The sequence below is a fragment of the Tuber melanosporum genome, assembly GCF_000151645.1.
Source record: "Tuber melanosporum whole genome shotgun sequence assembly, scaffold_61, strain Mel28".
Lineage (NCBI taxonomy): Eukaryota > Fungi > Ascomycota > Pezizomycetes > Pezizales > Tuberaceae > Tuber > Tuber melanosporum.
In genome coordinates this window covers 252,097-278,152 of record NW_003299108.1, presented here as the reverse complement: position 1 = coordinate 278,152, position 26,056 = coordinate 252,097, and the positions used below count along the sequence as shown (strand labels likewise).

Below are 26,056 nucleotides of genomic sequence, written 5' to 3'. Positions count from 1 at the left end.
TTCCTCAGAAGGGGATATCCAGGGGTATTGCTAGACGGGGTCGCTGGAGTAGAGACTGAATGAGCAGATATAGGATTGATATTGAAGTGTCGATTGTTTTTTAAAAGATGATTGTTATTCAGAAAAGAAGAATGCCCAGAGCTAGGCCTACAGACATGAGAGTGATCCAAGCAGTCACTGAATGTCGCTCGAGGTGCGGAGTTTATGTATGAGCAAAAAAGGCGATTTCCAACAGGTATGGTATCACAATTGCCAGAGCTGGGATTGAGTTCTCGGTACCGTGAAGGAACTGGGTTCAGTCCACGAGTCGGGCGGGATAGTCATATATACTCGAGTATGTACCGGTACCCCTCAAGCAGATATAAGAGCACTATCATGCGCATACATGGGTACTGTACTAGTACATCCACATAGCAGTTCGAAATTTAGGTGTGTATTGTGCTGTTTATTCATTAATTACTAATAAATCATACAGTAGTAGTCCTATACCGGGAAACATTGTTTCCACGCCACCAAAAGTAACTACGCCCGCCGGAGACACAAGTAGAAAGACTATATATATATAATACAGGGGGCACGAAGAAAACCCTCCGCTAGAAATTTATAAGGCCGCTCCAGAACAACCTTCCCGCCAATACAATCCTACAAGTAAAGAAAACCGGCAAAACGCAAAAGAGCGAGAAACCATTCCGAAACATCGATATGGAAAAAAAAAACCCAAAATACATCACAAGAAACTTATCTATCATGCCAAGATGTATCCCACAAGCAGCCAAACGAACAAAAGAAGAAAAAACTGCGAACCAGAAATACCCTCCCCCCGTCTAGATTAAGCCAAAACCTAGTTTATGTAAAAGGAAGATGAAATAGAGCCTCACCAACACCCTCGAATACTCTCCACAAGCCTCCATCGCGTATCCCATTCTCTCAACGCCCCATCTGCACGCCTCCCCGTAACCGCCTCCTCCCTACCCTGCGTGAAATAGGTCATTGGTTCGTGAAGCAAATACATACTCAACCCCTCGCGAACACCATCCCTTCTCCCCACGCCCTTTCCCCAAAAATCCAACGCCCAAACCCTTCCTTGCAAACCAGCATACACTGTCTTCCCGCCACCGCCAAGTGCGAGGGAGTGCACGGGGCTTGCCCGGTCGCCTTCGGTGCGGGATTGGATGTATGTTGCCCAGTTTTTTGGCGAGAAGGCGGAGGGGGAGCAGGAGGGGGAGCGAATATCGAAGTACTTTAGCAGGCCGTATCGGCTTGCGCCGGTTACAAAGGTGTGGCTGGAGAGCGGAAGGAGAGAGAAGATGGGTGTTTGGGAGTCTATGGGATCGCAGAAATGGGAGATTGCGGGTTGAGGGGTGCGGAGGTCGTGGAGCCTGAGTGCATGTTAGAAAGTGACGGTGGAGGGAAGAGAAGGGGGAGGGTAATTGCCTCGCTATTCCATCCCAGCATCCGCTGAGGAATACATCTCCATTAGCGCTCGCACCCGCAGAACCCCTGGGCAGGGGCTTGATAACGTAGACAGAAGCACTCCTCATGTCTGCACAGTCTTTCGCCGAAAACTCCCTTATTGGCTCCTGCGTAAGCCCTGAGGGTGTAATTGCATGAATAGCAATCGGTTTGGTAGAAGCCTTCCCTACAGCAACCTTCGTATGATCTAGGAAAGAAACTTCCCACGGCTGCTCATCAATAAATTGTACTTCAGACGCTTGATTAGCCGTCCTCACTGGCTCCCCCGCACCAACAGGCTGCCGAACATTGTATATGCTCAACGAAGGATTATTCAATATCGCCCCCATCAGAACCCCCCCTCCATTTCCCTCATGCATCATATCCATCCCCTTCACCTTCCTTCCGTCCGTATGATACCGAACCACAACCTTCGACCTACACGTGCCCCCGACTCCACCCCGCGTATCCAACTCCAGCATTTCTAGCCTGCCATTCGCCCTCCCAACAAGCGCGACCTCCACATCCTTATTCCCAGCCTTCTCATACGGCCTCAACAAATGCAGTCCCGTGACATCGTCCCTTCCCCCCCTCTCCTCGCGATTCTCGAACCCCCACCAGAAGGCCCCGCGCTGACCCCAACCTTTACTAACCATGATATCCTGCCCCGCGCCAATGGCTAGCACATCCCGATCGCCGCGGAATTCACTGTATGAGTCAACCATGGGGCGGTATGCCACAGTCTGCCTTCTCCCGCCGCTGGCGCCTCGAGTGCCCGGTTCCCAGAGCCATGCGTTGACCTGTCCGCCACCAGGACCCCTGCGGGGGCCCCGCGGGACGTACATGTGTATTGCGGGCCTGAGTGCTGTGGCGACGAATCCTGCACGGGAGAAATTGCGGGATACGCGGGTGGCTTCCTCGGCCCATCTTGCCCAATTGGCTTTCGAGCCTTGGTATTGAGGCCCATGCTGCTGCTGCTGCTGCTGGTAGTGGTACTCCTGCAGGATCTGGGTGTGCGCTGTGGGGAGGTGGGTTTGTAGGTAGATTCGCCAAGCTTCAGTGCTTGTGAACGCGTTGTGATAATGGTTTGTTAGTGAGAGTGAGAGGATGTCTTGCGGAGTTAGGTGTTGGATTATTAGGGAAAGAATTTCGGGGGGAAGAAGGTAGGGTTTTTTGGCAGGAGGGCGATCATGAGTGAAGGGGGGGCTCTTGTCGTCCATGGTTCTAGAATTGTGAATAGGGATCGAGAAGGAAATAGTTTTAGTTCTGGTAGAGAAAGCTCCTCTATATCAATAGAATGGATACAGGTCAGCTATGTCGTGGAGTACCTGCTCGATGTACTCGTACCGGTATCCGGAATCACGGTATACCGGTAGTATGAATGATAGGATGGGATGTAGCCGAGACATGCTAAAAAGTTATGACTCCATGAGGCTGAAATGCTCGCAGATGGCTCCAAGCTCATGACTCACTGACAACTTTGTAATTGATAAACTGAGTTCGGGGGTGCTTGTTTGACGCGATCCTCACTGTGCTACAATCCACCTTGGATACTCTGGGTTGGAGGAAAACATACCGGTAGCCTTCCAGACTAGCCTGTAACGCCAAACTCTAGTCATAATACCCAGCTCACCAAAAAGTAGGATTTAGTGTCAAGGCCTCCAGTGAAGGATACAGGTATCGTCATACCGGTACCGCAAACAACGGCAAAATCCATCTGAAAACAACAATTCAACGTTTCTCACGGACAACTAGTTGTATTATCAACAACATAAAAACACCCTACGGTATGATGATAGGAAAGAATAGTGTGAAAAGAACTCCGTAATGAGACGCCACAACTACGACAAATGGTTCAAACTAGCCGGCATGATAGTTTATAAAGAGAAGGATTTTTTCAGGGCTAACACTATATAGAGCCTGACAGTCTCACATAAACTCCCTCCAATTCCTCTCCGCCTTTTGGGAGTTACCAGTCCACGAAGAATTTTGTCCATGGGCAATTCCCATATTAACTTGACCAGTAGATGCCTTTGATCCCCTTACTTCTAGCCCAGACCTGATCATGTTCATTCTCATGAGTTTCATCCTGGCAAGGCGCTCATAGTTCTGGGCAACTGCCAAGGTCTCACGATGGACGGCTGCACGAAGATTCGTCTCTTTGGCAGTAAGGAGCTGGATATTGTTAAAAGGTGTTCAAAAGTTAAAAATAAAGAGGTAGAAATATTAATGGTAACTTACTCTATTCTTTGTATCGATTCTAGCGTCCAAGGCTCCTTTGCCAATCATCATAACAAGTTCCTTCTCCAAAGTCCGTTCATCCGTGGCGAAAGCTTGAGCCATGCTGCCTAAAGTCACACATGAAAATGGTATGAAGTATTGGACTATTCCCTTACTCCTGATCAACTCGAATAGCCTGTTAGTATGTTTGTGGAGATGGATATCAAGGAGAAAATCGTTTTTAGAGTCCTCCAAAATGCTCAAACAGTTGGAGTACTTTGCGGTATGGAAAAAAGAAATAGCCTTCCTCATACGTGGCTCCAACTCGAGGAAGTTACGGAACTCAACGTTATCAAGAACTTCAGTCTTGAGTTGCGTTCTCTCCATAGAGGCCAAAGCACAAAGTCCGCCGTAGGTTGCTACATCATTCGCGGTGATGACTTCATTGTAAGTGTTGAGCAGGGTTGGTGGGCAATCCAGAAAGCTCCTGGCCGCCGCTCTGAAGTCACCATTTGCTAGTTGTGTAAGCCCCGTAACGACACAGAGCTTAGGCCTCAAAAGTTCCTCTTCATCGGGCGCCCGAGCTAAATTGCGTATCTTGAGGACGTGCGATTGCACTGTTAAATAGTGCCCTTGTTCGATGCAAACCTTGATGGCTTGTATGGACATATCAACAATGTGTTTCGGTGTGGTGCAGAAGTCGCGCATGCGAGAGTAGCACTTAAAGGCACCGACGAGATCACCAGATGCGTATAGATGATTGCCAAGATCTTCGTGGCCAATCTGTGTTTGGCATTAGTAAATGGTAGCCCTTACATCAACCAGTGCCAATGAGGAGACCCACCCGAATACTCTCCTTGATCAGATTATGTTTGTAGCTCTTCAGATCAGCCTCGATTCTCTCTGTATCACCGACAACCTTCCTAGAAGTCTTCTCAATCCAAGCATCGTCCTGAGCCGCATCTGCGTCCTCTGGAGAGAGTTTACGGAGGATATCTAAAGCGAATTTGAACCGGGGAACATCCTGGGTTTGCTTCAACAATTTGATAGCCAACTTCAGTCCCTCGATCGCCAGAGGAGGTGAGTGGGTAGAAATATGGATGAGTCGGTCGATCCGTGTACGCCCTAGATATACCGACAAATAGTTCAGCAACCCTTGCTGCGCGCAATGTGGCTACAATATTGTGTTATACCAGCATAGCCTGAGATGTAAGTGTCCAAATCAAACTTCGGTAAACCTGGTGAATATGATTAGCAAACTCGAGCTATAGAGAGTGAATAATGAGCCCACACCAACAACCAGAGTCCCTTCACTCCTCGCCTGGGAGAAATAAGCATCTACTAGCGAGTTTCCTGCCATGATTTAATGCTATGTTGTGTTAGAATGCAACCAGAGGGTGAATGTGGAGGCGACGATGATGGGGTGGGGCACTACCGATCGCGTGAGTCTTCCCTAAAACGGTGTTTTCCAGATGAGCGACTCCTATCCGTTGTTCCTAATCCGATCTGCTATGTTTGGTGGATGTAAGTAAGGCTGTGCGTTCTTTCAGAATGGTCCTGCTGGATAGAGATGATGGCAGAGGGTACTTTGTAAGGTATCGCTCGGTACCTTGGCTGAACAAGCCGCATGAGGCTTAAAATACCAAGGCCCAAATTGCTACGGTACAAGTGCAGTCGATAGATGTATCTGTCACGTGCTTATCTAGGCACACTTCAACAAGATAAAATTTCCTTATCAGACGTCACGTGATGGATGTATTAGCTGCACTCGTACTAAATCACTACGGCACTCGTGCGATTCCCTTCCTCCTCTCCTTCCCCCTCCATTCAGTGCAAACCCTCAGCCAACTCCAATGGCCAACTTCAAACTCCCCTAACTTAGCAACTACAACTCCTAAGTAAAGTTTCTGTAAAAGTGTTTACGATATAAAGGAATTTCCACCTGCCGTAATGCTAGAGCAATTCAAAGGTTTTATTTTTGCATCAGAGCTGCCAAATTAACATAGCTCAAGCTACGATAGCTATATCAAGTGATATCTTGGGACAATGACATCTGGTGAGGAAATAAGCTCACCGATCTTTCTCTAATAACTAATCGAACCTAAAGAGGAAAGTAATTGGCTGCTGCACAAACGATGGTGAATCAACCTGGTGTTGATGTTCCACTAGTCTACAGTATACCAAAACGCCAGAACACCACTCGCTCAACTCCCTTACAAGTACACATCCATTACTGGCTATCGTGTCCACTCCACCTACTTGAGTACGTGGAGACCATACCGCCCGCATTCGGATTGACTTCGAGGGTCTGCTTAACGGTGTGGCATGCGGCGTCAGATGTGGGTTGTGAGGGTTGCTACAGTACTAAATTCTTGCCCGGGGAGGTAAGTTTACGGAGACTAGGGTTAAAAAAGGAAGGGCTCTGGGGGAGGCTGAAGGTGGGGGAGGGGCGGAGCCCCGGGAGGAGTTTGAGGTGGAGTGTATGATATGTGGCTTTTGAAGTGGATTGCGAAGACGTCTATTCATACTCATAATTATGAGGTTTGTGGCAAGTTTACCGGAGTTGTTTGAAGGGGGGTTTGCGAGGGTGGTGGGACTAGTGCCCGTGGGGTAGTTCCCTCCTTTCAGAATAGCCATGATACAATACCTCTCTGTGAAATATTTGATTCTCGAGTGATATCAAGTGATCGGTGGGGGGGCGTTAGTGGATTCACAAGGTACATATTAATAATATTATCATCTAGACTCGGAAGAGGTAAATGAGAGTGAATAACTACCGGCGTAGGGTGGAGGCTAAGTTGGTAGGGTATTGTCTGAGAGCTAGAGTATGAGGTTTTTTACCCCATGGAATTTCCTGTCTTTGTACATCCCTTGGCATGTAGAATTGTCCAACCACCACTGGACAATAACCGCAATATTATAGCAGTGTGTTCCTATCTAACTCAGGTTCGGCTTCAACCCCTTTTCTTTATCTGTGTTGGTCTATTTACTATGATTGGATCCAAGTCAACTTCCCTTCCTCCATCCATCAGTTTATTGGTCAGGTCACAGAGCAATTATTCCCACAAGGTAGAGTTGGGTTGAAACACCATCCAACTAAGGGAAGGTACTGTGAATCCCCCACGCCGGCAATACTGTACTAGAAAATGTCTAGAATAACCAACCGAGCACTATCTTGACAAAACAAGAAATCACCCATCATAAAGCCAGAACCACGAAATGCACATGAAATTGCCCGACCATAATAACAAACCTCCATGAAATGACTCCGCCCCGTCTAATCCGATCTACACCCTCCGTGCTCTCCTCGGTTAAGATAAATCTATATCTACCCTCTTATTCACCTGTTGCCCCCGTGTCGCCTACTCTAGTGAAAGTCTCACTGAAGCTGGAGCCCAACAAGCCCCCCCTCTCCTCTTCATCACTCCTCTTGTCCCCGACCCCATAGTCCTTCTTTTCCCTTCCCCTTAACCCCAGCTCGTTCGGTGCCCCCTCTCCCTCCGAGCCGTGTCGAAATCTTCCGAATGACCTCTGCTCTTCCTCACCAAAGGAGCGACAAAGTGGGGAAGAGCGCGATCGTTTATCACCGCCTGCTCTTGGGATCCTTGGGGGTGGCTCAAGTGTTCCGTAGCCTATTTCGGCTTCTCCTTCCGGAGAAAGATGCGAGTAGGTAGAACTTTCACTGGAGGAGCGATATAATACGTAGTGCTGAATAATGAATATAATGTCGAAAAATATAGAAATTTGTGAAAGGAATAATTTCAAGGGATTGCCGGTTAGGCCGGACCAGTCGTCTGGGATGATTTCAGCGACTGTCTACTCACGGGTTTTTTTGGGACTGTCGGATTGTCCACTTACTTTGAAGGCTGGAGTCCAAAACCAACTGGGCCAGCGATAAGACACCCCCAGAAATATCAAGTAAAATGTTGTGAATCGACCAACCAGTGGTTGCCTCCCGTTTATAATTAAGCCATGCTTGAGGAACGTACTTCACTATCGAGATGAACAACTTGACAAATTGTAGAGTATAGGCCTGCAGGTGGCGGATCATACAACGGGTATCAGTGACGGATCGAATAATACGATTCAATTTTGGTAAACTCACGACGTCAATCCATTCAAAATCTGCTATGCCACTCAGGGCAAGAGCAATGGAAACCAGGATTGTAACAATACACATGGCTATTAACGCTAGCATCGTGCGAGACAACCTTTGTGTGGGGTCTCGCTTATATCCCCAAAAAAAGAATTGTGACCAAGTTATGACGCTGAACAAGGTTGCATGAATCTGGATTTATTATCACTGTCAGTGCCACATTACTATTATTTTTAGCAGGAATCAAGATTCAACAAACCGCAAACGCCAGATCGTTCCATCGGACGGTGGGCTCAGGAGACCGAGGATGGCGCCTCGCATATTCATCTCGCACCACAGGGGAGAATAGAAATAGGATCGAGGAGATGGTGTAGCAGCCGAAGCCTAGGATGTTCACGGTGAAGAAATCGAAAGCGAGACCAGTTACTGACTTTCGTGAATAGTTGATGAGAAGTTGAGGATAAGAAGAGACTCCCCAACACAAAAAGTAGGTCCAGCCAAGTAAACGGGATATGGCATGAGCGAGTTCCACGACCCGTTCGTCCGGCGGTGTAGAGCTAAGAATCGTCATCTTTTGATCGCTAAGCGCACCGACCGATACGACCTTAACTGTACGGTATTGCACGTCAAGGTACCTCCTCGACCTCTTGGCCCGAATCACTCGATTTTTCCTTTCGAGCCTAACCCTAAATCCAGGTGGTAATGCTTATTCCCCAGCTACTTGTCGACGATGGTAGAGAAGTGAAATTTGTCTACTCGGGTATATCCTTGGTATTTGTTTCGTCCGTCGGTTTGTTCCGGAGACCCGGGGAATGTCGGCGGATGTATTGTGCGAGTTTTCGACCGTTTACCCTCTGTGATGGGCTCAGCGGAAAATATGACAGATGGTGATGTACAATACCAGTATGATACTAGTAAGGGGAGAAGGAGAGTGGAGGAGGAAGCATCCCAGGTATGTTGCGGACAAACCACTCATATGTGTCATGTTTTGTTCTTGTGGGACCGATCAGTGCCCAGTGAGGCCCGGGAGAAACACTCTGGCTGACCCTATTTTCCCAATACGCATACGCATGATAATTTAGATAGCAGAGCGAAGGTTTCCATTTCAAAGCTGCACGTGCCATCATTGTCCTGTCACGTCATTCCACACTGTTGTCCCTCGATCTCTGAGGCTCCAACCGCGGTAAAATGCAGCACGGTACCTGTATCTTCCACCTCCGTCCTGCAAAACGTTTGACACCATCTGGGATAGCTGCAAGTTACAGCAATGAAACCGGCCTGAAAAATACTACGAAGTCCCCGCAATCCACCTTCTGAGGCCTGCCACACCCCTAACCCTACCACGGTAAACTTCGCTTTCTTCAGCCTCACATTTCGAGTCTCACAGACGCGATCACGCCTTCTGTGCAAGTAGAATTTCACCCTAACCCGAATTTCTTAATCTCTTGGCGATCTGATAAGAGTCGCGACCTCAACATCTCCTGGTGCCTGTCCTGCTTGGTCTGCCCTCTCGAATCGACCGAACACTTCACACAACACCCCGCTCCAACAATTCTGAGAACTCTCCCTTCTCTCCCCTATCTCCCTAACTCTTCTACGCGTTCTTCGCCTGGATATGCTGTGTTTCTATCGACTTTAACAACATACATGGCTCCATCCCCTTCTGTACAGACCCCTACTGTTCGTGGCCGCGGTAGAGGCCGTCCTAGACTCCGTGCCCGCGGTAGCTCAATAATATCCTCTCGAACGCGCCCACCTTCAGCAAATAGTGAGAGTAGAACTCCGACTGGGAGGAGAAGGCCGACATATCAGAATGGGTATAGGCCCGGAGGCGCAGGGGGTGGTGGAAGGTACATGAACCCCACTACTGGTGAGGTTGTGACGGCCAACGAGTGGAATGCCGCTAGAGGAGGCTCTATTGCACGAACACGAAGAATGCCTGCGCGAACACTAGCAATACCGGCAGCCCCGGCTTCTATCACCGGGGCGGACATCAAGCCACGGGAAGAACGAAGCTACACCGAGTTCCATATCGATTTAGATATCAATCGTCCGCTTAAGGTCTACTCAGCCGAGGTAATCGATGGCGAGAGGCCTGCAAAGGTTGTAGATACCCAAGAGAAGCCGGAGCTTCCTCAAGACGATCAAGGAAACGGATCTATCTATAGCGCGGGGGTCCCAATTCTATCCGGGCCATGGCCACCTACTGTTGATAACGGAGTCTTTAGTACTGGAGGCGATATCAATATGGAAGACGCCAGCGTCTCAGGCCCTTTTGAGAAACACTTACAACCTCTACCCATGATAGCTATTGATCCGGCGCTTGCCGCTCTAACCCCCCCTCCCCCTCCCTCTAATACAAGCACTGATGCTCCGTCTATCCCAACTGATCCGGCACTTGTGGAGGCCGCACCCGGTGCCCCGCAAACACCAGCAGTGACGCCTACTGAGGAGCTTGCTTCGGCTTCGAGCCAAAAATTGAGTTCACGGTTTACACCATCTTTTTCCGGGCCCTCCAGGGGTGGTAAAGATGGACAAACACTTGCCTCCCTCCGTGCCCACCGATCAACTACCGGGAGGCCTTCACGGAAGTCTTATGCCCCGCCGTCCGCTGGGCGGGGCTCTAGAATGAAGACCAACACCCAAGACCCTCCTGACCTAGCGAAGACGGAGCTCAAAAAGCCTGAATATCGGAAAATTACACCATTTCAGTTTTCCGAGGCAGCCTGGTTGACGCCTGTTGGGAGCACGGGGCCCCAAGGGTTGAACAATCCTCCAAATCGCTCTGGATCAAACGTTGATAGTGCAATGATTGCTATTGGGTATCAGGAAACCTCACGTTTCGAACGTCCACGTACCCTTGTTCGTGACCGCCCGGACACCCTGATTGACGACCAGCTGCAGTCAATTGAGGTAGTCGAGAAAGTAGAGTATGACATGGATGAGCAAGATAACAAATGGCTCACTACATATAACAGTCACAGGAGGATGAGGGATATTCAGCCTATCACTAGGGAGATGTTTGAGGTCGCTATGACTAAGATAGAGAAGGAGTGGGTGACTTTGGAAAGAAGGATACCCAAGACCGTTGCAAAGCCCCATGGCTCTACCTACGGAAACCGGCGGAGAAGCTCGGGAAATGATGGCGACGAAGACGGGGGTGAAGATAGTAAATGTGTTATTTGCGATGATGGCGAGTGTGAAAATTCTAACGCCATCGTCTTCTGTGACGGGTGTAATTTAGCAGTTCACCAAGAGTGCTACGGGGTGCCACATATCCCGGAAGGTCAGTGGCTTTGCCGCAAATGCTTGGCTATACCTAATAAGACAGCGGTATGTGCCTCCAATCCTTCGGAGTTGGGGTCCACTAACCATAAGAATCACAGAACTGCATATTCTGCCCAAACACGGACGGGGCCTTCAAGCAGACAACTAACACTAAATGGGCACATTTACTGTGCGCGATATGGATTCCTGAGGTCATTCTTGGTAACACATCGTATATGGAGCCAGTTGATGGAATGGACTCGGTGCCAAAATCAAGATGGAAGCTGGTCAGTTGCCATAATTCGAGTTTCATGGGAAAATCTCTAACATCCAATAGAGCTGTTACATCTGTAAACAAAAAATGGGAGCTTGTATCCAATGCAGCAATAAGAATTGCTTTATTGCATTTCATGTCACTTGTGGCCGTAGGGCGAGGCTTTCCATGAAGATGAAGAATAGCTTGGGGACGGGAGCACTCATGGAAACTTCGGCTCTCAAGGCATATTGTGATAAGCATGTGCCTGAGCAATGGAGGAGAGACAACGACGTATGTTGCCAGCCCATTCCTTGTGATTTTTTTTTGGTGGGAAGTTAATATTGTACCGTACAGGTGGATACTGCTGTGTCCGACGCGATGGACTTTTATGCGAATACGATGACTGGCACGCAGTGGGGCGATAGCCAGTCTGCTGCGATGGCTGGGCCTGATCACGGCCTACGCAACGGCATGTTACGAAATGGAAACCTTCCACGGGTTACTTTAACATTTGGGAACAAACGTAAACGCAGTCAAGACCCCAAATCGACGTGGAAACTTGCCTCCGGTGCTCCAGTTATACCCCGAGTGATCTACGACCGGGTAGTCAAATTCGTTTGCCGGTTTGACGTTGCTGAAGTCGATGAATTTGTGGCAAGTGCTTGTAAATACTGGACTCTGAAACGTGAATCCCGGCGCGGCGCAAGCCTTGTGAGGAGCCTTCAAGCTTCAATCAACAGCTTTACATCTGCGGAGGTAGTCAAAAAAAAGTATTCTAGTGCAGGGTTCAAGCAAGGCACAATAGATCTCGAGAAACGTAAAGAATTTGCTCAGGGTCGTGTTTCTGAGCTGGAGCGTTTGAGGGAAATATTTGAGCAAAAGCAAGAGAAGGAGAACAGGGGCACTGAAACGGTGGATTTCATGGAGGCGTATACGGACTTGAACTACTTTCCTGAGATTCCACTCATCAGGGATGTCTTTGAAATTGCTAGGAGGTATGTCTTCGCGCATTTGCAGATTATATGTTTGAAGCAGCCTTTGCCTCTCTTAGAGCTGTCTACTGACAATCGTTTATGATACAGCCTCGATCCGAATCACGTTTTCATCAATGGATTTTCACTGATTGAAGAGCGAATAGAAAATCGCTTGTATCCTAATGTGGGTGCATTTGCGTGCGATCTCTTGTCTGTTCTTAAATCACCGCCTTCGCAACCGATCCTGGAATACAAGGTTGTTTACCGGTATCAATTGGGATCAGGGTTGATGCACTCATCACCAAAAGACGATTTACAGGGTACAACAGTCGCATCGCTGATTTTACCACACGTCCTCCCACTTCTAGAAGATGTGAGAAGGTCCGAACTAGAGATACGAACTCGTCCCCCCTCTATAGAGATAACTGGGGGCAATGTTGCCGATATGAAGCCCATTGATACTTACGGTGGCATGAACGGGGAAATTCTCCCGTCAATGGAAGACAACAATGCACTGGTCCCACAAATACAGCTACAAGATTCCTCTGTTGTCTTACCACCTTTGAATATCGATCCGGAACTCGGAGTTCATTGGGACAATGGAAGGCCGCCATGGTATCTTAAAGACCTTGCTCCGGTTGGGCTTCGTGTAGAGGCAGAAGTATGGAGCCCGCCGAGTGAAGATTATGATGACGAATGTGAACTCAACGGGAATTCGGCCAGGGTATATTCTTCAGTGCCCCCGCTTGAATCTCATTTGTCTCTTTCGATGTCTGGATGGGGTCAAAGAAACGCTCAGGCGATCAGTGGGGCACCACGGGAAAGCAATGCCCATTTACAGGTGCCAATACCAGATAGGAGAATGGAACCGATTCCTAAGCCAGAGCGAAATTCCGGCGAAAACGACTCTCTGATGGAAGGATTTCGGGCTATGGACCTTCCCTCACCCCTCCGTGCAATTGATGAAAATGCTGCCCCAAATAGAGACCATACACTTCCAAGCATTGGTGGCAGAATGGGCATCCCGGAGCCGCCGCAAAATCATTTGGCAGCTGTTCTAACTGAGGCCCCTACCCAAAATGGCACCCTAGCCGGCTTAGCTGGCCGTCCCGAATTCCCACCCATGGAAATTGATTCATCTAGACTCGGCGAATCTAGTGGTGCTCAATCGGTGGTTGGTGTGAACGGTGTGGCGGAGCCCTCGCCAGCGACTTCGGTGACTACGACTGGGCGGAAGAGCAGGAAAGGCATGATTTTTCCTCGACAGAGCAATGGTCGGTTCGGGACCACAAAGGGAGCTGCTGGCGCCAGCGGTGCCAAAAAGGCCCGCAAGAAGAAATGGTAGACGATGCCCCTGTAATATGATGCAGTTGGGGTATGGTATTTCAAATATCTGTATTATTAGATGACTTGCGTCTTCTAATTTGACGAGGTCTGGTTGTTCGTTTGACACCTCTTTTTCCTTCCTTCCTTCCCCCCATCCTTCAATTACTTCTTCCTTCATTTCGTTTTGTGGCCTTTTAACTGCTGCTGTATCCTTCTTCCAATCAACTCTATTTACTGTTTCAATTTTTTCTCCCCTTTTTCCTTTCTTTTCTTTCATCATCATGGGAATTCTGGGATTGATGGCTTGTTACCGGGGTTCAGGATCGGATCGGATAGTACTAGCTTTTTTTCTTTATTTTTCGTTTCCTTCTTTAACTTGCCTTCCTTCTTTGCATGTTTCGGAGGTGATATAGTGCACCGTAGTATAGTTTTAAAGTTGAAGGTAAGTTACAGTTCAAAAGGGTGTTTGTAAATGGTGTCCCCTTGCATTATAGCCGGATACCGTGGATTCTTTTTGTTTGGGTTAAGGCCTACACTTGAGTGATGGTATGAATCTCTAGACTTCAGACTATCTGTTTTTGTGTTGGTGCAGGCTTAGGATATTGAAGCACTGCTCGAGTACTGGTATTATGATGTTCTGAAATATGATATGTCTACGATCTCATACCTGTGCAGTACCAGTAGTTGTGCATACTAGATTCACTACTGTAACCTACCGTACAGTACCGATCCCATGCAACCATAGTGAGCGATCTGATAATGTGAAGATCACACTGCTCGTCAAAGGTATATTAAGCTTGGAATCTAATACCGTATTGTAGGTGCGTAAGTATACCGGCAATTCAACCACCGTAGACTATCACTCATCGAGGGGCTCAATAAGTTGCGCATCGTGCTATACTGGTATGATACAGTACGGTACTCGTGGGTTGAGGGCTAAGGGTGTGTCTAGTTGCCAGGTCAAACCCTCTTTTTGACCCTGATTATTGAGGTTTGGAGCAAAACTCTATTTTGAAGTGGTGTGTCTGGTTGACACCGAGACGTGATGATCAAACTGCAATAATGAGCTCAAAATGAAGGTTTCCAAAAAATAGAAAAAACCCTACTTTTTTCTTTTTTTTAGGAAACTTTTGAGTAACTTTTGTTAAATTACTCCCTCATGATATATATGATGATGGTCACAAAACAGGTACCTTTCCTGGCTTTTATTGTCTGTCAACCAGACACACCGCTACTACTGCCGTGCCCAGCAGCTCAACGCCAGATTCGGCTCAACGACACTTTCAAGTGTAACCCAAACCGAAGTCCCACCAGATGAAAATAAAAGTTGTAAAAGAGAAGAAGACTTGTTTTCAAAGACTTAAAGCAATGTGTGGGAAAGCCGGAAGGACATCTAAAGCATCGGAAAATTCCCGGTAGTGGTTTGAAATTCTTAAATTCACATACAAATTGAAAGTGTCGTCGAATCTGGCGTTGAGTTGTCGGGCACTCTCGGGAAGAGAGCGCCCAAGGTAATGTTAACTTGGAATAACTACAGTTGCAGGGTGCAACTTGTATCTCTGATTCTAGCATTTAGGAAAGCCGAGAGCGACCAGACTCACCATTAAATTAAGCTTCGCTGTCAATAGCGAGGGAATGTCTGAGCTCAGATGCGTCAAGTTTTGCCCGCTGCAAAAATACGGTACTCGAGTACTGTACATAGGCTAGAAAAAGTGTCCTGGTATGATACACAAATGAGTGTAATTATGAGAAAAAGGTACAACTTTGAAAATGCAACGAATATAATTGGATTCATCTGAAACTTCTCTAGCATGTAGAGTATCCTTTGATAGGTCTAGGGAATATTTCTCAAGAAAATTGAGTTTACTGGAGGCCAATAAAGTCAATATTTTTAAATATCTGTTTTTTTTATTTTATTATATCATAATATTATAATATGAATTCAATTATATTCATTGCATTTTCAAAGTTGTACCTTTTCGCATAACTAAACCCATATACACGAATTTCGAAAATATTGGTCGCGGAGGGCTGGTGAAATGTGGAGGGTTTTGCTATGATAGTATCATAGCCCGGATATCATACTTATTCTCACCCCGAGAACCCGTATTATGTTTGATGGCAACACTTCCGTTGGGAATCAAGCGCACAGGGAAGTACTGAATGGGAGACTGAGAGATGAGGGTGATGGAAGTGGCGTTGTGGAATCACGTAGGTGGGGGAACAGCACCAGAACATTATGGAGAGGGGATGTTTTTTGAATGATCTATCTCAGAAAGAAAGAACAGAAAACAAAATATAAGTAACTCATGGTAGCTCCTCACACCAAGGGCTAACCACAACATAAAGTATAGAAACAACAGTCCTGCTTAACAGGAAAACAAACTCACTCCAGTCAGCATACCCTAATCCCATATAGGACGATGGGGTTACTCCATCAATGTTAACAACCGCTATAAGAGGTTGACAACGGCACGGTACCTTTGCAAGTACCGTACTCTATCTTACGAACTTGGCGACGAAAAGAAACCGATATGATACAAGTACAAGCATAGGAGCCCATCAACCGTCGACAAGGATGGATTTGGTTCGTTAACCTCAAATAACTGTTCCATAACTTCTTGCCGGACCATGTACCAACCTGGGTTTCCATACAAAATGCACAAGTTTCGCCAACCACCACAGAGGCGCACAACGAAATTTCCCCTTTGAACAGCAATCACAGGGGATTTGGGGGAGAGGATTGCGAATTTTTTCTGTTCTACAGAAAACTAACGATGAGTGAATTAGAGTAGCCAGTGGTTTACAGTTGACATGTAGGAATCCCGCGCAAATTTCCTGTCTTGGCGCTGATTTTGAGCTCATCCTCCAGAACTCTGCTCGAATACGGTAATGCTCAAGTTGTGCCATCGAGAAAATCGCTAGGTTTTTTCTTGTGGTTAGTTGGAGTCTGCTGGGAAGCGCGTTTCATAGGGAAAGCGTGGTGGTGTTGGTTCCTTGTCACCAGATTCGTAGTTGCCGATTCCAAAAGTATTATCCGGATGCCTTGGCTCCCATATTTGCACATTCAGATGCAAATTAGAATGTCTTGGCGCCAAGGCGGCCGGATACTTTTGGAATCGGCAAGTATGATACTAGTAACCTACTGGTAGGGTCAGCCCTGGTCCCACCGTTTACGTACTGGCGGATTTCACCCCCCCCTTTTTTTTTTTTTTCGTTGCTTTGCTCATCTGCCATCGCCCTAACCTCCCTTCTCTCTTGTCAACCCCCTCCATTCCATCCTTCCTTTCTATTTCTCCAACGCATTCTGCTTTCCCAATCCTTTCCCTCGTCATATTTCATCAGCCTCACTTCCTCCTTCTCCCTCTTAACTTCCCTAGTCTCCCAACACAACATACCTCTTCGTCCCCCTTCGCTCTGCTCTCTTGTGTTTGATCGTGTCACCTTGAGCGATTTCACCCTGTTTACTTTCTTCGCCTTGTGCTACCCAACAATACTATTTTGTTTTTTGAGTTTTGAGTACGGTTTTAATGACGATGGACTATGAAAATGAAAATAACCGTGATTACGATGGTATGCTCCCTTTCTAGATCTGTTGCTTTTTTCTTCAGGTGCGAACTTGTTTTCAACTTTTTTATGCTGACCCGAGTAGAAGATGGACGTGACTACCGTCGTGATGAACGCTCGATGTCGCCTCGTGGACGTCGCGAGGATTCTTCCCCAAGAAGGGACCGCGTGAGAAGCGCCTCCCCTGGGGGCCGTGGCGGCGAGAGGTATTTTGTTCCCTTATTCCTTTCGAATTATGCGCGACCTGCTAATGTTTGTAGATCTGTTCCTCCTGAGTCGCGCCCTGATGATCGTCGCCCTATGGATACTGCCTCCACCTCTTCCGAGCGTGGTGGTGAACGCCGTGGTCCTAGCTCTTCTGATGGCTCCCAAAATCCTGGCACTAACCTCTTTGTTACTGGCATTCACCCACGTCTTACCGAAGATGATGTTACTCGTCTCTTCGCCAAGTACGGTGAGGTTGAAAAGTGTCAAATTATGTTGGACCCTCACACCAAGGAGTCTCGTGGCTTCGGGTTTGTCAAGCTTGCTACATTGGATCAAGCGGACAGCGCGAAAGAGCATTTGCAGGGTGAGGTTTTTGAAGGCCGAACTTTATCTATTGAGAAGGCGAGACGTAGTCGTCCCAGGACTCCTACTCCTGGAAAGTACTTCGGTCCACCTAAAAGAGGTATGTGTCAACCTGTTGGAATATATATATTCCCTCATGAAATGAAGCCTAGCTGACAGCAAAGATGCAGATGATTACCGTCGTGGGCCACCCGGTCGTGATGATGGTGGTTACCGTGGTGGGCGTGGCCCGTCGCGTGGTGGTGGTGGCCGTTTTTACGATGATTATGATCGTGGCTATAATCCTCGCTATGATGATCGTGATCGTGGCGGGCGTGGAGACCGCTACTATAGTTCTCGTGATAGGGGTGATGACTTCCCGCCCCGTGGAGTTGACCGCTACGCGTCTGGACGTGACGATAGGTATAGTGGAAGAGATGAAAGACGTGCGCCCAGGGATGCTGGCTATGCTAGCTATAGTGATCGTGATGTCGGATATTCTCGCAGCAGTGCTGGTGAGCCTGCGGTTCCCGCAGCCACCGGCGGCGAAGGTGGAAGAGCCTATGGAGGTGGCGCTTACCGTGACGAGACCCGTGGCGATGATCGTAGTTACAGGAGATAGATTATTCAGGCCTATCTAAAGTCACCCACCCTGTAGTTTTTTCTCTCTCTTTTTTTCCTTTTTTTGATCGGGTACAGCTTTCTCCCTTAACCTTTATTTACACTTTCTAAAAGTCTATCTTTGTATCCCTTCATTTCTTACTTTGTTCCTTATCGTGTGTGTTGTTTTGTTTTCTTTGGTTGGAGAGTCGGGTCTTGTGTTGGAAGAGGAGACTTACTTCCTCTTCTCATGCGTCTTTAGACTCGGATTAATTCGGCGGTCGGAAAAAAATTGGGGCAGGGAGGAGGATCTGTGTGAACGAGTTCGACATCAACGAGCGACAAGTGATTTTGACAGTTCACACTGGCTCGGTCTTTCGTCGATACTTCTCAAAATTCTTCTTTTTTCTTTTCATGGAGCGGCCTATTTGCAACACCGGTCAACTATTCAGATTACAAATATATAAAAAAGCATCGCGACCGCTAGTTGGAAACGAACAAAACATCACTTAATCTTGTCAATCCCGTCCGTCCATCCGTCCGTCCATCTGGCTTTTTTGCCAGATCAGATATTCCAGATATGGGAACTTTCCGACCGTGGCTCTATTCTCCACCATCTCTCTACAGCCCGATTGCCGACGGTCGCGCCTACTGCGGTTCGTCCTTCGTCCGTTTATCTTGCAGGTGTGGGGGACGGTATTTCCGTACCCGCTTTCGCAAAAAAAAAAAAAAAAGAAGCCCCAGCTGCCTACCTATCTACTCAAAAGAAACAAACGCCTGTATCAGATATCGCAATGTGTCGTTAATTATTGTACAACAGAAGCCCTACTGGCCCTTTTTCATGGGAGCCTGCTCATCTTGCAGTCCTTTCAAATCAGTACATCAAGTCAATACAGTGCGATCAATCGGCCACGCCGCAGTACCCCTCGTGATAGATCAATTCATTCAATAATTTTTGCTTCAGAATAACAATATACCAGAAGGACAAATATAATAATCTAACCTGGACCGGCGGGCAATGGAGCTAGAAAAAAGGAAAGGAAGAAAAAGAAACTGCAAGGCCGTCATTTTTCATCCCTTCCCTTGGTTCGAGAGTTATCGCGAGCTCAATTTGCATCGCGAAGCAGTTCAGGCGAGCAAGCAAAGCAAAGCAAAGCTGGGATTCAAGGCTTGCCCATCGTGCTATTCAATGAATTCGATTAATGCTCATACAATCCATAGTTAAAAAGCTAAAGCGCGCGTTAAGGGCTCCAACTTCCTCGGGAGAGGTTCATGCCGTATGCTATATTTCACTCATATATTCATTACATTGACATCATAGTGCTGACATACAGGCGCATCTTACCCCCCTCTCCGGCGAGCTAGCGCTCAGGTAGGCGGGCGACTACCGTCGTTTCAGACTGTTTTCGGAATTTTATGACTTGCAGATACTTATAACTTTGCTCATGCCTCCTTTGATTTCAACGGGGGAGGGGGAAGGGTTAGAGCTGCTCCTGAACTCCATTGCCGGAGACAATGAAGGTCATGATCGACGTGCGATATTGCGGATCGTATGTCGGTGGACTGTTGTTGTTTGCGATTAGTGGAATCTTATTGTAGACTGGGGGTGCCCTCAGCGAGGCGACCCCCTCAGCGAGGCGCGGCAAGATTTGGCAGCAAAAACTACCCGCACTCCACTACTTTAGCAAGCAAAACCATGCCAAACCTCGCTGAGGGGGTCGCCTCGCTGAGGGCACCCCCAGTCTAATGATACTTTTGCATTCTGGAAACCTACGCCAGAGGATCATGGAGTGTCACTCGCTCGAATATCTCCGCTATGAGTGTCGCGGAAGTATTTTAATGGACCGTCATAGATCCTATGCTATAATATTATAGAGCTGCTCGTGCAAAGTCCCTGTATCGCTGGGTGGGGTTTGGAGTCGTGAGGTTCTGGGGCAGCCTGGTTTGCAATTGACCAAGCCTAAGTTTCCTTTATCGTGAGTGTGATGGTATGATAGGGCGAGCAGACTCAACGGGATATCGTATATTAGTATGATAATATTATAACAGTTTCGGGCTACAAGAACGGGGATGGATGAGAGGGGGCAGGGGCTGTGGTGCTGGTAAGATAGGGTTTGATCATTTTTCGGTGATCCGAACTTTTTGATGTTCCTGGAGTGGAAATCCCTCAACTGGGTAGTGAGCTTGAACAAAGGTTGAGGTGGATCATTCGGATTTTTACTTGGAACTATTAGTCTTCTATCCGGGGCATATATTGTACGATACACACTCCGTCCAGCTGCTTCTCAGTAAAGGGAAGGGTCGTCACCCCTCGCATGATGGGAAGAACTAAAGAAAGAAAAGAAAGATCAATTACAGCCGTAAGCAGGTACGGTATATGTTTGTCGCCCCCGTGTCGCCTAGGAGGTTGTTGCTATCGTGCCTCTCGTCTTCGTCGTCGTCTCTATCTCCGATGAAGAAAAGGGGGTGAAAGGCCCCTTATAATAGACACTTCCAAAAAAACTTTGCTCCCAAAAAACCCCACTATGGTCACTCAAACAAATCTTAAGGAATGCTACATAAGGTAATTTACGCTGTGGTTCTCTATTCTATCGGATGGAGCAATTAAGCAGGCTGCGGCTCGAGCTGGAATATTCACCTAAACACCCCTGATGGCATTTTTCATGGGGGAGCACGCTGAAACAGATAGCAAAAATGTCAGGAAGTGCAAATATGGGTGATACGTAATAAGTTCTTAGTGTTTAGGATATAGGAACTCTACAATTATTAAGGCTAAAAATTTAGGCCCTGTTCGGCACGCAGTTATAAAAAAAAATGGCGTTTTTCCTGAAAATGGTTTTAAAGCTATTTTAAAAAAATGGTGTTTTTCAGAAAAAATAGTGCTTGGCAATGGTTTCTCTTTTTTTTTCCGGCTGATATATATAAGCAAAATACACCCTAAATAATGGGTATAAATTATTTAAACCTAAAACCAAGCACCCGGTGTTGTCAGCATGATTGCTTTTATAAACCCTCCATTGTCCCTCCGCCAGCCACAAAGATTCAGGAAACAATTACGAGACATGTGGAAAACCTCAGCAAAGCATCACGGATGCGTTCCCTCATCAAGCAGCTTTAACATATACACTTTGCCACTAAGGGCAGAGTTTCTAGAAACTTGTTTTTCAAAATGGCTTCCGACTTCTTCAATTGTGCCTATTGCTAGCTGGAGTAGCAAACCTGCATTGTGTTTGAAATACTGAGACTTGTTGCGGTCAGATTCAATCGAATTATTGGTAGAATTCATTGTATTTGTTTGTTGAAATTCGTTTGTAAATTGCTCTTTGAATCAATCAGAATATTTTGAAAAGGATTATAGAAACATTCACTGAAATTATTATCACTCTCATAAAGATTGTATTAGTCATTTCATTAATTTTATTTTTATATTTTCATTATACCCTAATCCCCTGTTTATTTTACAAAAAAAATGCCATAAAAAAAAGGCAACTCTATTTAAAAAAATGCTATTTTTATAGGTGTGCCAAACAGGCCTCTCTTTTTTTAAAGAAAAAGAGTGGAAAAATAGCATAAAAGTGAGAAAAATGCCATTTTTCTTGCGCGCCGAACAGAACCTTAAATATTGTTTTTCTTTTTTTTTTTCAGTAACGGTCACCCCATTATCACCCATTTTTAAGTTCTATGAGTATTCCTTCCATTCCACACATCCCTCCCATACTACTATTGTAATATATGACCTTAAGATTATCTGTTAATCTTATTTTATTTTTTGATTTAGAACCAGTTTGATATGAACATATTTAGTATAGTTGGCTTAAATTTTAGAAACAAAATTCATCATATCCAGAGCAAGCAAACTTTCCAGAAAAAGCTAATCTAGTAGTTATGTAACAGATACAGCTCTACTAATTATATGCAAAATATTGACATAGTATATTTTATATCTGGAAGACTAAGAGAGATAAGATTTACATGAGAGGATGGTAAGATCAGATATAATACATTTTAAAATACCACAATTTTCCTCATCTCTTCATATGAAGAACTTCTGTGCATATTTCCGATTTTTAGGAGATTATATGTGGAGGAATACCTGCTATTTAATAATTATATAATTTTAATTTTTTTCATATTATCATATCTTCAATAGTTTTATGCATTGTAAAATATGCTATTGTCAAAAATATATTTATAAAAAGTAGCTATATGCTAAACCAGCTTCAAATATTAAAATAAAATATGGTTTCCAGAAAACCTTAAGATTATAATATTATGTTAAAATAGTGGTATGGGAGGAATGGGTGGTGTGGGAGGGATAAAACTTAAAATTGGATGGTATGGGAGACCTTTACCGTTTTTATTTTTTTATTTTATTTTTCAGGGAAAATCCCTCCGATATTGTGAGTGATTCTGCTCTCATAATTCTTGGCATAGCATAAACTTTGCGATACAAATATCGAGGGAAGAGGTTTTAATCATTTATGAGGAAATATACTTGTATTGGCCGACAAATAATTTTCATTCCAAATTGCTCCGGGTTTTTGTAGAACAAAAGACGCATAGAGGGTACAAGATCACAATATTATTATACGACGTTGTGTACGGTACCGGGAATGTACGATATCAACTCTAGAGACAGGGAGTGCTGGTTGGGTAGGGTATGTGCCGGTAACTAAGGTTGTGTGCATAGTGGCGCTTGGGTTTTTTTGGCGAGGGAGGAGGGTGGGTAACTTACTGGGATTGTATGATATTATGGCGCTGAAGGATTTTCCGGGAATTTGCCCGTCCAAGAACAAACGCCATCACCACCACTGCCCACCTCACTTACCTCGGGTTTTCCTGATATCACACTTGGGAGCGGGTTTCGGGTTTGAGGTTTAGTCAGGTAATCTATTCCTAGAAGGGAGGTCTGATATGATATCAACGATATCATAACAACCAAGACTAACTTATCTTGAACCCGCAGGTATAAGTATCGATATCCTCACTCCTCGGATAGCCACTTTAGGGGTCGTAAACTAGCATCCAAGTCATACAACGCACACAAGCTATCACTACTAGTCTACCGCCACAGCTCCCTAAACGGGACCTTTCAAAACCCTTCAAAAAATTGGTTTCCAAGGTTCCTCAAAATGGCCAGCTCCGCAAAGCCAGGACCAGGCGGCCCCAAGAACACAATGGAAAAAATTATCGATGCCGTCTCAACCCAATCTGAGGCCCGTCCCTCCCCACCCGAAAACATCCAACGTCTCACAGACGGTTCAATAATCATTACCGCAAGGCCCATAACGTGCGATAATTTTCTCACATACGGCCAGGTGATTGGTATTCCCGAAAGTGGTAGCATACTGGAAGATCAAACGAAGCCTGTATCCGTGAACCAAGGCAGCGCAAAAAAGTATCCTTGCGTCGCCGTCTATGAAACCACCCCGCAGGACCGCCACCCCTCGGATACCAAGATTAGCATATTCGCCTCTAAGCCACGTACTGAGGTTCCGGGGCAATTTGATCTCCGCGTTATGGAGCGTCACCCTCATTCTTCGCAGTTGTTCATCCCAATGGGGGTCAAGCAGGAGGAAGGGTTCAGGTATTTGGTGGTAGTCTCTCCGCCCTGGGACCCGAAACCGAGGATGGATAGTGTGGAGGCCTTCTTGATGCACGGAAAGCAGGGGGTTTCGTATGGTGTGGGGACTTGGCACGCGCCAATTGTGGCATTGGGGAAGGAGGATGTGCAATTTGCTGTTGTGGTTGATACGAATGGGAATCCCCAGGATGATACGGAGGAGGTGGAGATTGAAGGGAAGGTTATAGTGGTTGTTCCATGAGGGAGGGAGATGGAAATGATGTTGGGCTCCTTGCACGGAGACAGGTTTGGTGGGGGTGGATTGCTGGTGGAATAAATTATTTGATGCCAATTTCTTTTTATGGAGCATTCAGAATTATTGTGATGACTGTTTCGTACTGGCCCTGTTTGTGCACAGAAATTCCTGCGGGTAAGCAAGCGCCGGTAGATTATTCGATTGCATGGACACGCCACACGTACCCGGGTACCATACAACAAGCCTTGGCCAGACAGCACTATATGTGGTACCACTCCACTACAGAATACGGATCACCACTTCGCTCGAATCAATCAAGCCACCGACGTGATTTCTTGTGCTTAATATGAAAGCATTGTAGCGCCATCTCAAGATTTGCGGTGTGCGGTTAAGTCCCCCACGGTTTCAGCGCAATCAACGTAAACTTTTCGAAAACCAAGTTGTAGATCAACATTGCCGCCAATGGTGCGTTACGGGGTTTGCTAAGGCTTATTGCATTCACCTGGCAGTTTTTGCTTACAGTGAGAAGCATTACGATGAATGTTTTTCCATGTCAAACCCTACCTATGGGGGTGGTGCAAACACTGCCTTAACTTTGTCTCTGTTTGGCGGGTATAGTAGACCAGATTTATCGCATTTGGTGCCCTACATATATTGTTGGCAGGATTGCCGTGGATGTGATAGCCCCTTAGCCCAGGGTTCTATGTGGTTGGTGAGAGTTGGCAGCGATGTGATAAGATAATCGGAGTTGAACAGGAGCCTCGTTTGGGACTTCTAGGTCGCCCTGAGCTGGTGTTTGTTCTCGGGATTTTTGTGACTAAATGTACAGTAAACTGTAGCTGCCACTGCTAGGCGCTCTTCTGCCTGTATGAACAAGGGGAGATTCTCTTCCCCATGTGATGCACTGGGAAGCTGGAGGTGATATGGCACCATCTGGACCTTGTTCCACAAGCCAGGGGAGTCGCTTGTGCTGCCCTAGTTTGACGGGAGTATGTTTCTTCTACAGTACCTACAGTCCCGGCAGGGGACCGCCGATATCTACAGTACGATACAATTTGAGCGGGAAACTATAGGTAGCATATGAAGCAATCCGACATGTTTGATTAAAGCTATGTAGGGCAGCTAAAGAATATATATGAAAATCAAATATAGCTAAAACTGGTTGAGGAGATTTGAATGTTTGATAGTTGAAAGGAGTTGTAAAACGTCTATCACTTCTAGTTCAGTATCATACGATTGCTTTTAGGTCACTCCCTCAAGCTTGGTTGTAGGCTAGGGAACATTTTACCTCCTAATGTTTTCCTGATTTGATTGTCATAATCACGGAGGTCGGGCGTGCTCTCCCCAGCACTTATACTGTATTCTTCTAGGGACAGATATCTGGAAACTGTAGATGTGAAACATTTAAAAATCTACTGGAAAAGTGGAGCGTAAGTCCACCACTCATTTCTGCCCCGAGGAAGTAACCCCTCTCCAGGGATCAACCAGTATCTTAGCGAGCTTTGCTGGTGGTGGTTAGATATATGCCGGGTCTTTTTATGGTAGTAACACCCCTCCGGAAAACCTAGATGGCCTGGGAGTCTAATTTCGAGTCTTCTCAGAACACCCTGACGGTAGCGGGAATGGCTCCGCAAGAGATTGACCTATTATCCGGCTTTGCGTATTTGAAATCGGAATAATCGAGAGTCCAGGTCCAACTTTTTGCACAGGAGATGGACAAGGGGGGCACAGGGAACTCCCCTGTGCACCGATGCCCCAACAGCCTGCAACCCGAACCTACGCATCCATGTAGTAGCCAATTTTAGGGGGCGAGATCTGTTATTAGAATCTGTAGAAAGAGGCTAAAAGGCGGAGAGCAGTGAGAGCTAGACTACTGAGAGTCAACCATGAGTGGACTTGAGAAAACCATGAACTGTAGTAGACAACCAAT

At 46.5% G+C, this 26,056-nt stretch overlaps 5 protein-coding genes; 2 read left to right on the top strand and 3 right to left on the bottom strand.

Annotated features, from left to right (window-relative positions):
- Positions 1-968: 968 nt before the first annotated feature.
- On the bottom strand, positions 969-2,889 carry GSTUM_00009857001 (uncharacterized protein; the record flags this gene model as incomplete). XM_002840958.2 has 1 exon in its annotated part: positions 969-2,889. Exon 1 carries the CDS (start codon positions 2,670-2,672, stop codon positions 969-971), a length of 1,704 nt encoding a protein of 567 aa, XP_002841004.1. The 5' UTR covers positions 2,673-2,889.
- Positions 2,890-3,176: 287 nt separating this feature from the next.
- GSTUM_00009856001 (uncharacterized protein) lies at positions 3,177-5,301 on the bottom strand (the record flags this gene model as incomplete). XM_002840957.2 has 8 exons in its annotated part: positions 3,177-3,627; positions 3,694-4,455; positions 4,517-4,797; positions 4,866-4,910; positions 4,966-4,985; positions 5,015-5,041; positions 5,108-5,181; positions 5,260-5,301. The coding sequence occupies 8 exons, from the start codon at positions 5,299-5,301 to the stop codon at positions 3,382-3,384; spliced, it is 1,497 nt and encodes a 498-aa protein (XP_002841003.1). The 3' UTR covers positions 3,177-3,381.
- A 1,707-nt stretch (positions 5,302-7,008) lies between these two features.
- GSTUM_00009855001 (uncharacterized protein) lies at positions 7,009-8,786 on the bottom strand (the record flags this gene model as incomplete). XM_002840956.2 has 4 exons in its annotated part: positions 8,028-8,786; positions 7,778-7,960; positions 7,531-7,705; positions 7,009-7,466 (listed from the first exon to the last, which is right to left on the bottom strand). The coding sequence occupies exons 1-4, from the start codon at positions 8,337-8,339 to the stop codon at positions 7,009-7,011; spliced, it is 1,128 nt and encodes a 375-aa protein (XP_002841002.1). The 5' UTR covers positions 8,340-8,786.
- A 629-nt stretch (positions 8,787-9,415) lies between these two features.
- Positions 9,416-14,198, top strand: GSTUM_00009854001 (uncharacterized protein; the record flags this gene model as incomplete). XM_002840955.2 has 5 exons in its annotated part: positions 9,416-11,101; positions 11,155-11,322; positions 11,373-11,582; positions 11,646-12,286; positions 12,374-14,198. The coding sequence occupies 5 exons, from the start codon at positions 9,416-9,418 to the stop codon at positions 13,608-13,610; spliced, it is 3,942 nt and encodes a 1,313-aa protein (XP_002841001.1). The 3' UTR covers positions 13,611-14,198.
- Positions 14,199-16,830: 2,632 nt separating this feature from the next.
- On the top strand, positions 16,831-18,722 carry GSTUM_00009853001 (uncharacterized protein). XM_002840954.2 has 4 exons: positions 16,831-17,164; positions 17,244-17,364; positions 17,419-17,828; positions 17,899-18,722. Exons 1-4 carry the CDS (start codon positions 17,128-17,130, stop codon positions 18,327-18,329), a joined length of 999 nt encoding a protein of 332 aa, XP_002841000.1. The 5' UTR covers positions 16,831-17,127; the 3' UTR covers positions 18,330-18,722.
- The last annotated feature ends 7,334 nt before the right edge of the window (positions 18,723-26,056 follow it).

What these genes read in the sequence shown, in the direction of transcription:
- GSTUM_00009853001 (XM_002840954.2), top strand. Translation starts at nt 17,128, where the DNA reads ATGGACTATGAAAATGAAAATAACCGTGATTACGATG. An exon ending in AAATAACCGTGATTACGATG is followed by an intron (nt 17,165 to 17,243) that starts GTATGCTCCCTT and finishes TGACCCGAGTAG; the next exon opens with AAGATGGACGTGACTACCGT. An exon ending in CTTCGGTCCACCTAAAAGAG is followed by an intron (nt 17,829 to 17,898) that starts GTATGTGTCAAC and finishes GCAAAGATGCAG; the next exon opens with ATGATTACCGTCGTGGGCCA.